Source organism: Tripterygium wilfordii, chromosome 3 (genome assembly GCF_013401445.1).
Source record: "Tripterygium wilfordii isolate XIE 37 chromosome 3, ASM1340144v1, whole genome shotgun sequence".
Classification (NCBI taxonomy): domain Eukaryota; kingdom Viridiplantae; phylum Streptophyta; class Magnoliopsida; order Celastrales; family Celastraceae; genus Tripterygium; species Tripterygium wilfordii.
Window position 1 is genome coordinate 10,329,241 of NC_052234.1, and position 10,313 is coordinate 10,339,553.

General features: G+C 38.5%; 1 protein-coding gene across 3 annotated transcripts; it reads left to right on the forward strand.

Annotated features, from left to right (window-relative positions):
• The first annotated feature begins 1,791 nt into the window (after window positions 1–1,791).
• On the forward strand, window positions 1,792–9,604 carry LOC119994976 (ethylene-insensitive protein 2-like). Of its 3 annotated transcripts, none has more exons than XM_038841313.1 (8): window positions 1,792–1,951; window positions 2,847–3,672; window positions 3,768–3,854; window positions 3,947–4,057; window positions 4,135–4,347; window positions 5,421–5,606; window positions 5,720–8,416; window positions 8,847–9,604. In XM_038841313.1, exons 2-8 carry the CDS (start codon window positions 3,424–3,426, stop codon window positions 9,225–9,227), a joined length of 3,924 nt encoding a protein of 1,307 aa, XP_038697241.1. In that variant the 5' UTR covers window positions 1,792–1,951; window positions 2,847–3,423; the 3' UTR covers window positions 9,228–9,604. The 3 variants fall into 3 exon arrangements, with proteins under 3 accessions (XP_038697241.1, XP_038697242.1, XP_038697243.1); XM_038841314.1 differs by having other exon boundaries at window positions 5,424–5,606; XM_038841315.1 differs by lacking the exons at window positions 1,792–1,951; window positions 2,847–3,672; window positions 3,947–4,057 and having other exon boundaries at window positions 3,784–3,854; window positions 4,086–4,347.
• Window positions 9,605–10,313: the final 709 nt, after the last annotated feature.

Here is a 10,313-nt window from a genome sequence, read left to right on the forward strand (position 1 = left end):
ATGGAAAATCTTTCATAATTTTCCCTTAATAATATAATCTAAATATGTAGTAAAGTTGCATTATTTTATATAGAGAAATGAGAATTGTAACCATATCTACAAGATAATTTATCTTATTTTGAGGGGAGTTTATCTTTTACATTTGCATAAAGTTGGATATTAGTTGGTATCAATTTGTTGTCATTTGAATTAAAAGGCATAAAACAAGTTTAGGAATTATTTTTTTTTACATATTACGGATGAATTCTGAAATTAATTACTATTTGTGCAAAATATAATAAGAGCCATTAATGAGTTTTTTTAATTGATAATGACACTATACAAAATTGTCATTTTATATTTGATATGGGCTAAAACTCTGATTACTAATCCACTGCGCATAAAAATTTCTCACCCAACAAAATGGTAAGTTGTGTCAAAACCGAGCACATGGCCACAATGGTATTACTCATGATGAAAATCAAACTCATAACCTTTCGAGTTCATACAATTTGACCATAGAGAGAACTTGAAAAAAAAAATCTCTTTAACATTCCTGACTTTTCTTTTCTTGCAATTCTTATCTTATTTTCATATCTCAAATCAAGAGCCAACATACAAAATTTGTTCATCATGCAATGCAACTAACTGTATAATTTCTTTTACGTTACTTTCTGTATTATTTCACACCACCCATCTTCGTCACATATCACCGTATTTATTTCAATACTGTCAAAAATTTGTTAAGCGAAGCAATTACCAGTACACTGAGAGCAAAGATACAAAATTTGATCATCATATGATGGAACTGACCATAAAATTTCTTTGGCTCAATACAACGTTGGTGTCTGAAAGACTGAAAGAGTTGCCAGGTTTCAACTCTGTAAGTGATCAAAAGTTGAATTAACCAACTTCTTTTACGTTACATTTCTTGTCATTTCACGCCATAAATCTTCAAACATATCGTCGTATTTATTTCACAGTGACAATTTTGTTAAGTGAAACTATTATCATTAAATCAGAAGCAAAGAACCAATGAGAGGTGGTTTGGTTGACAATCGGTTGAGTTAGACATATTTATGCCCAATGTTCGATTTCAATGAAAAATATATTTGTCAGTGATATATTTAAAAAAAAAAAGAAGCAAAGATATAAAATTTAATGATTATGTAACGTGATTAACTTTATAATCTCATTTCACACCTTTTCTTGCCATCCATCTTCGAACTTATCGCCGTATTTATATTCACAACAAGAAATATGTTTCACGAAACTATTACAGCCACAGGTGAATCAAGATCAAAGATGTGGGATTAAAAATCTAATTATCTAAATATATAGCCCGATTAACTATACAATATCCTTACACAACGTTTCATTGTAAGAATTTAGATGTAGATTAGTGAATTACCTTAATAATATATATTGTCATTGATCTTATTATAATAATAATATTATTATTTTTTCATAAATTAATTGGACCCTGACAGTCCAAGCATGTCGCACAGGTTGGTTCATAAAAACAAGGCATCAGTGCCCCATGACTGAACTGGCAAGTGGCATCTTAAATTAAGATATATATATATATAGATATAAAATTATATATATAGTTTTTTTCAACTATTATTTATTAAGAATATATATTTTTTTTCCCTTACCGCGGAAACAAAGAGTGAAAAGAAACGTTGTTGAGTGGCTTTTAAACTACACGTTTGGTTTTCCTCCGCGTTGGAGATAGATGTCTTTTAAAAACTCATTTCCATATCCACTATATATTTTCTTTTTTAACCTTTTCTTTTTTTCATTTCCTAAAACTTTCTCAGGAAACTGAGAGTGCTCTCTCTCTCTTCATCTGAACAATTAAATATGAATATATATAACTCCCCCTCTCATAGGCCTCTCTGAGATCTACTACTCATAACAGATAGAGATTGGCAGATTGCAGAGAGAAAGGGCTTAAGAACAGAGAAAGGTAACAAATTCTTTTCGATTTGACGCCCTTTAAGTGGTGGCTGCAAAGATGTTTGTCTGGATTATTTTTATCCGAATTCAGGCAGTCGACCTCGGGGTTTGTGGAAATGAGGATTCTTGGGTTGAATCGGATCCATGGAAGGACTGTTGGGTGTGTTAGTCATGTGAGCTAAAACTTTAGGGTTTTGTGGGTTTGGACTTTTTTTTTAGATTTTTTTTTTGTGGTTTGTAGCTAATTACGTTCTTGGTTGGTTTTGTGATGATTTAGGGAGATCTGAAATGGATTGTCGTACAAGGATTTAAGTATTTGTTTTGCTTTTCAGGGGTTTGATTTTGATGGTCTGTGTTAGATACTTGTAGTTTTGGTTGTGTTGATTGTTTTGAATATGTTGGTATTGTTGTCAGAATTAATGTTGGGGTTAGTTTAGGGTTGGTGTGCTTTCTGGGGTCAATTAATTTGCGTTAGCAAATTCTGATTGTGATGTCTCTTTGTTAGTTAACGTGAGTTGCTATTTGCTTCTATAATGGGCTAAAGTAAACATATTGAATTAGTTCAAAAGTTAACTGACTACGATAGGTAATTGCAATTCCATATGTGGAATTTCTCAACAGTGTTGTTTCGCAGTATTTTACCTTATTAGTCTGTTACAATCTGCACAGAGTTGTCCGAAGTTCATACAAGTAGCTTTGCAGGTTAACACTTATTTAAAACCCACCTTGTGCCTGAAGATTTTGTTCTTCTTATATTATCATGTTTCAAAATCATCTCCTCATTTTGTTGCAGATAATTGATATTTTTTCATCTGCTCTATTGTCTAAAGACATTTAGCATTTTTCCCTTAAAAATTTGATATTATGATACGTACATAATCAATTGGAACTTTCTTTTGAATCAGGATTGAAATGCTGAAGGTCTAGGCCCCAGGGAGGAATTGATTTCTTCCCATTGTCTTCCTTGAATTGCTGCGTAGTCTTTATGGTATAGTATTTGGTAGTCATGATCAAGAGATGAATACAAGTTTGACTGAGTGTCACGACCACTTCATGTTACTTGTTAGAATGGATTTGATGTGATTCGAACATTAGTTCAGTCTGATGAACATTAGTTCTATCATGCTAGCAGTCATCATGCAACTCATTGGGTTATGCATGGAGAAAATTAGGTTTGATACGAGGAGGTGCAGTTACTAATACTTGACGTCTTGCACTGTTGGGCTGTCTTCTGATATATTTTTCATTTCTAGTTATATGAGTTTGGCTTTACCCTTGAAGAACTTTAATTTAGGAAGTTGCCGGTGTTCAGTTGAATAATCTGAAGTGTGGAACCTCCTTCAAATGATATGATTGCTCTAAGCAGCCATGTAATGGACTCAGCGCAGTTTTATTGCAAGGTTGACGAGGAAGGTGCTTTTTAAGCATCTCACTGAAGTTGTACTAGCATTTTGTTCACACTACCTACTACCTATCAGCATCATGGAATCTGAGATGGTGAATTCTAAACATCAGTCAGGTGTCCTTCATCGAGTACTTCCCGCTGTTGTTCCAGTGCTCCTGATTTCAGTAGGATATGTGGACCCTGGAAAGTGGGTGGCAACTATTGAAGGAGGTGCTCGATTTGGGCTGGATATGGTAGCGCTAATGCTGATTTTCAATTTTGTTTCAATTTTGTGCCAGTATTTGTCAGCTCGTATAGGTATAGTCACTGGAAGAGATCTTGCTCAGGTATTTTTTTTAAAAAATTTCTTCAGGTTCTGCATATGTCTTTGGTTTTTGGTTTTAATGAATGTATTTTCACTCATTCCTTGGTGATGCTATAGATTTGCAGCGATGAGTATGACAAGTGGACATGCATGTTTCTAGGAGTTCAAGCAGGGTTTTCAGTGATTGCATTGGACCTTACTATGGTAGGTTTCTTATTCTTAGTCAAATGGGCCATCAATTAATGATATTTTGATATATCCCTTGTTACATCACTGACATGTTTGGATTATACTAGATGCTGGGAGTGGCACACGGTCTAAATCTTATCTTCGGGGTGGACTTGTCTACCTGTGTTTTTTTAAGTGCAATTGATGCTGCTTTATTTCCACTTTTTGCCTCCTTTCTGGTGAGTCTAACTACAAGCACTCTTACAGATCCACTTTGGCAATCTCATCCATGATCTTATTCTATCTGCTTTTCTAGGAGAACCGCAAGGCAAATCTTTTGTGCGTATTTATTGCCGCCTCTATTATGCTTTGTTATGTTATTGGAGTGCTTATCAGTCAACCAGAATTCCCTCTTTCCATGAGTGGGGTGCTGACTAAGTTAAGCGGGGAGAGTGCATTCACAGTGATGAGTCTTCTTGGAGCAAATATTATGCCTCATAATTTTTACCTCCATTCTTCTCTTGTTCAGGTGATCATCCCTTTGTCTTATCCTTCTTGCCTGTTTATCTATCCCATGTGTGCACACTTAGTTAATCCATCCTTGATGTGCGTGTTGCCAATAGGATTAAAATTAAGTGGATGAAATGAAAGAGTGCATTGGGGTCTAGTGTAATCGAACGCTACCCTTGAAGCTAAAGGGAAAATTCCATAGGCCTACTATATGCCTTGCATTGATGCATGTTATGGAATGTTGGGTCAAATAGACATCATGCTCAAAGAATGAATACAGTAGAGCTGAGAATGTTTGTGTTGGAAGTGCAGTAGCACAAAAACAGATGTTGTAATAAACGAGACTATGGGCATGCCTGGTTCTTCGTTTTAATTTTGTCTCTGTGGCTTTTTGGTCCATGGACTCTTAGAATGCATAGATGGAGGTAGCTTAATGTTCAATGATGGTGGAGAGGGCGGTTGGTCAAAATGAATATAAGGTGATGCCATAGTTTGAAAAAACCGAATTTGCAATACTTCTTCTCCACTTTTCTTTCTGGGGCTTCATCTGTATTATGTTTATGTCAAAATTCTGGATGAACTGTTCTTTTGCTGAAACCATTTAGCTTTTTCTAACTTGTATACTTTGTTGATGTGTGTCTGTGACTCTGCGTTACACTAAAAACTTCTAATGTCTCTATAGACGCCTATGTTATATATTAACTTCTGTTAGTGAATAATTTTAGGTGTGCGAGAGTCGAGACACTATCATTTCTATTTGGAGAGGGCTGAGAGGCTATATATATTTATGGATTGTTGTATTTATCATTGTTGTTGTTCTCATATCTGTTTGCAAAATCCCCAGTTTTTGGTCCTGTGGTTGGGCATATGTTGGTTTGATTCCCATGTAAATCCTACATAATGTCTTAAACTCAATATTGCAAATGATTGAGGAGCTTGGACTTGTACCCCTTTAGATGCATAGTTGTGTTCAGAGTTGTGCCAGTCTTATGTGGGGTTGTTCTGATGAGCTTATTGATGTGTGCCATTCATATTCTGCTCCAGTTTTTTAAATCCTTGTTTGTAATTTTTTATCCTTTAATGTTCTTGTAGCAGCATAGGGTCCCACCAGACACCACAAAAAGTGCTTTCTGTCATGACCATTTTTTGGCCATCTTCTGCATCTTCAGTGGAATTTACTTGGTGAATTATGTGCTTATGAACTCAGCGGCAAACATATTCAACAGTACTGGGCTTGTATTGCTGACTTTTCCAGATGCATTGTCACTGATGGAACAGGTCCAATTCTTTTCTGAATAAGATTTTGATTTTGGCATTTTTTCCCCTAGTTATACTTAATCACCTGTTATTCAATATACAACCTCTGTTGATACGAAGCATGAATTTTCCAGGTTTTTAGGAGCCCAGTGGCGACAATAGCTTTCTCTCTAGTGCTTTTTTGTTCTAATCAAATCACGGCATTAACTTGGAACTTGGGTGGAGAAGCAGTCATACATGACTTTCTCCGGCTGGAGATACCTGGTTGGCTTCATCGGGCCACAATCAGAATTATTGCTGCTGTTCCAGGCCTTTATTGTGTGTGGACTTCTGGAGCTGAAGGGGTTTATCAATTGCTTATGTTTACACAGGTTATGGTAGCACTGCTGCTTCCAGCTTCTGTGATTCCCCTTTTCCGCATTGCCTCATCACGACCAATAATGGGTGTCTACAAAATTTCCCAGTTTGTGGAGTTCTTAGTACTGATTGTATTCATGGGAATTCTAGGCCTTGAGATTATATTTATTGCGGAGATGATATTTGGAAATAGTGACTGGGTGAGTAATTTGAGGTGGAACATGGGGAATAGCACTTCTGTCCCTTATCTCATCCTCCTCATCACTGCGTGCTCATCTTTCAGTTTGATGCTTTGGCTTGCGGCCACCCCACTAAAATCTGCAAGTGTCCGATTTGATAAGTCAATGTGGGGCTGGGATGTACAGAAAGCGGTACCTGAAGCCTCCATTCAACGGGAGGAAAATGATTTAAGTGATACTAGGTATTATGGAGAGGAAATTGTTCCGGAGGAACAGTTACCAACACCAGGAAGGTCGGTGGAGAGTCAGTCAGACTTGCCTGTCGAATATTCTGACCGTGATTTACCTGAGAAAAGAAATAAGTTTGATCAGGAACATCATTTGACTACCATTGAAGAAAACAACTCCTGTTTTTCATTCCCAAGCCCACCAGTACGTGGTCAAGTGGAATCATTATCCACTGCTGAGGCAGAACCTGTACTTGTGGCAGCTAGTGAAGTTACTGTTAGGGATTTGTCTGACCCGAAAACCATGGAAATTGAATTTACGGAGCCAATTGAGAAGACGGTGGGTGTAGAGGGAGACCTACGAGCTGAAAAAGATGACGATGTGGAGGGAGACTCTTGGGAGCCTGAAGAATCATCCAAAGGGGTTCCTGGCAGCATCTCATCGTTGGCTTCTGATGGCCCTAGTTCATTTAGGAGTCTCAGTGGGAAAAGTGATGATGGTGGTAATGGTGCTGGAAGTCTATCCAGATTAGCAGGATTGGGACGTGCTGCAAGGCGTCAATTAGCTGCTGTTCTTGATGAGTTTTGGGGACAGCTGTATGATTTCCATGGACAAGTAACGGAGAAAGCAAAGGCCAAGAAAATGGATGTGGTGCTAGGAGTTGATTCAAAGGCTGCACCAGCGTCACTTAAAGTTGAGAACCCTGGGAAAGAATTCAGTGGATATTTCCCATCTGTAGGAGGAAGAGGGAGTGATTCTCTGATTAATCCTAGTATATTTGACTCTCCCAAGCAGCAGAGGATGCAACATGGCATTGACTCATCATATGGCGTTCAAAGGGGGTCTTCCTCCTTGTGGTCCAATCACATGCAGTTGCTAGATACCTCCTTTCAGAATTCTAGCCCCAATGTTTATGACTCCAGTGAGAGGCGATACTCTAGTTTGCGCAGTCTCCCTTCTTCTGATGGCTGGGATTATCAGCCAGCAACAGTACATGGTTATCAAATTGCATCTCATCTCAATCGCCTTAAGGAGAGAACTGCTGAATGTTTGCATGTTCAAATGGAGTCATCAGCCCAGAGGTCCCGCACCTTGGGGCCTACAAACTATAGAGACTCCCTAGCTTTTGCTTTGGGGCAAAAATTGCAAAATGAGATGAGTGCTACACCAGCATCTAGATTTCAGAACCATGCACTATCCAGAATCAGTTCGTTACAATCAGAGAGTCCGTATTATGATGTATCCTCTTCTGCATCTGCTGATAATGCAGGTATATCCACCAATACGAAGAAGTATCATAGCCTACCAGACATTTCAGGACTCTCTGTTCCTTATCGGGACTTATATATGTCTGATAAGAGTGTGCAATGGAACAACGCCTTAAAATACGGAACATCTGTAGGTAGAACAAGCTATGAGCAATCCTTGTATGCAAATACTGGATCTAATGCTGGAGCCGCCTTGGCTTTTGATGAGCTCTCTCCGTCAAAAGCATACAGAGACCCATTTTCTTTCCAGTCGAGCGCTAGCTCCAACACTGGATCTCTTTGGTCCAAACAGCCATTTGAGCAGTTCGGTGTGGCTGATAAAAATCGTGCTACTATGAGCGATGGAATGGGAAGTACATCACATTCAGTTGCTCAAGAAACTACTTCTGTTGTGGATTCTGAGAGCAAACTTCTTCAGTCTCTTAGACTATGTATTGTTAAGTTACTTAAATTGGAAGGTTCTGATTGGTTATTTACACAAAATGATGGAGCTGATGAAGACCTGATTGATCGGGTGGCTGCAAGGGAGAGGTTCCTGTATGAAGTTGAGAACCGGGTGGGTCATGTGGGTGAACCTCATTATTTGCCTTCTGATAGGAGGTCTGGTTCTGCTTTAAAGAATGATGAGGCAGGTTTTTTGATCTCTTCAGTTCCTCATTGTGGCGAGGGTTGTATTTGGAAACCAGATCTGGTAATAAGCTTTGGAGTGTGGTGCATTCATCGAATTCTTGACCTATCTTTAATGGAAAGCCGGCCAGAGCTGTGGGGAAAATATACTTATGTTCTGAATCGTTTACAGGTGAGCTATTTTGATGTCATTTTAAAATCACTTTCATGTAATGTCCATGGTCTCTGCAGTAAAATACATTTAGTCACTACTCATTTCACAGTCTACTTAGGTTTAGCTTTGTAGAATTCACTGCTGTTAATGTGATGAAATCGTGATAAAAAAGTTTGCTTAAGAAAAAATTTCTGTAATTTAATTTGAACTTTCTTAAGATTTCTGGTAGGCATAGGGTGGGCATAGTTTTATAATATATTCATAGGGAATCTTTGCCACAACAGTTTCATTTTGTGTTTTTTATGGCCTTTTGACCACCGTTACTCCACAAAGGTGCAAGTTTAATTCTTCCTGAGATTGTCATTTTTCTTTTTTAATTTTTGGTCAGTCTTTTTTTTTTCCTCCTTTTGGATTTTGACCATTTTTGATGGTTATATCTCATTGACAGGGAATGATAGACCCAGCATTCTCAAAGCCCCGTGGTCCAAAGTCTCCATGTTTCTGCCTTCAGATACCTGCGTCGCATCAGCAGAGATCAAGCCCACCTGTTGCTAATGAGATGTTGCCCCCAGCTGCCAAACCAGGCAGGGGAAAATGCACAACTGCAGGGATGCTTTTAGACACAATCAAGGATGTAGAGATGGCAATATCTTGCCGTAAGGGTCGGTCAGGCACTGCTGCAGGTGATGTTGCTTTCCCCAAGGGGAAAGAGAATCTGGCGTCTGTCCTAAAACGCTACAAGAGACGATTGTCCAACAAGCCCTCGGTGTCTCATGAAGGGAGTGGTTCACGCAGAGTTTCAACACCTGCCACTACTTATGGTTTGTAGCCCTTTTGCCCACTGTCCCGACCTCAAAATCATCATCACTGTTTGAGCTGTTAGATTTTGGGAAGCAGCTCATGGAGTGTGCTCAGTTGGATTCGGTTACTCTCTCATCCTCCACAGTTTCTTCCCCTCCTCGTTACTCCGCTGCTTCTTCTCGTCTACCGAATTTCCCTGCTGCAAATTTTATAACCTTGTATGTTATGTATACATAGGATCAGAATCACTGGATATGTAATTGCAGCAAAATTAAAGAAAATGGCTAGAAGGGGGAAAATTTGGTTTGCAATTCTTGTTCTGCAAAATGATTTCAGTTAATGCTAAAGCATGAATTGCAGCTAAAATGGAAATGCCATTAGAAGGTAATTCTGCATTTTCTTGTTTATTTCTCAAAAGTCAAAACTCATCATGTTTGAGATGCTCGTATGCGAGTGCGTTTCCATGATTACAATAATTAGGGATGTTCAGGAGGGTGGATTTTTGTTATTTTTTGACATAAATTTAACTGATTGTTCGGTCAGTTATTGATAATTTAATCAGTTTTTTCAAATTTTCAGTTGATTCTCACTGACATGTATTTGACAATAACCGACAAAGCAATCGGTTTGGTGGTCAATTCGATTTGGGAGGATTTGTTTTGACAACTCCTGTGAAAGTTCCTTGCTTTTTAATGTGGATAGGGAAATGGCTGATTTTCCCTCTACGTTTTGGGAATTGTAGCATAAAATGTTGTCTGTTGATTTGTTCTCGTTTAGCACTAGCAGTTAGCACCAGGATTGCGATGGGGAACGCCTAACTAGGCCTAAAAAGATTATGGACGTCAGAAGATCAAGGCCTAACGAAGCCCATCAGCCCAATAAGCCTTTAATTAGAGTTGACTCTCTTAACTCATAAGTCAACAAAATGTTTTTTTACGTTGAGTCGCCGTATGAATATCATACGAGTAGAGGAGAGTATGACACGCATTCTCCCCCGATAACTTCTGCTACCTCGACAGCGACAGCTCCATCCCTTTGTCATGTTTTGACTTCCAATATTCTCCGATCATCAATAAGGTCTCTCTCTGGTTTACTCAAAGCGTGAGCAGAGCAA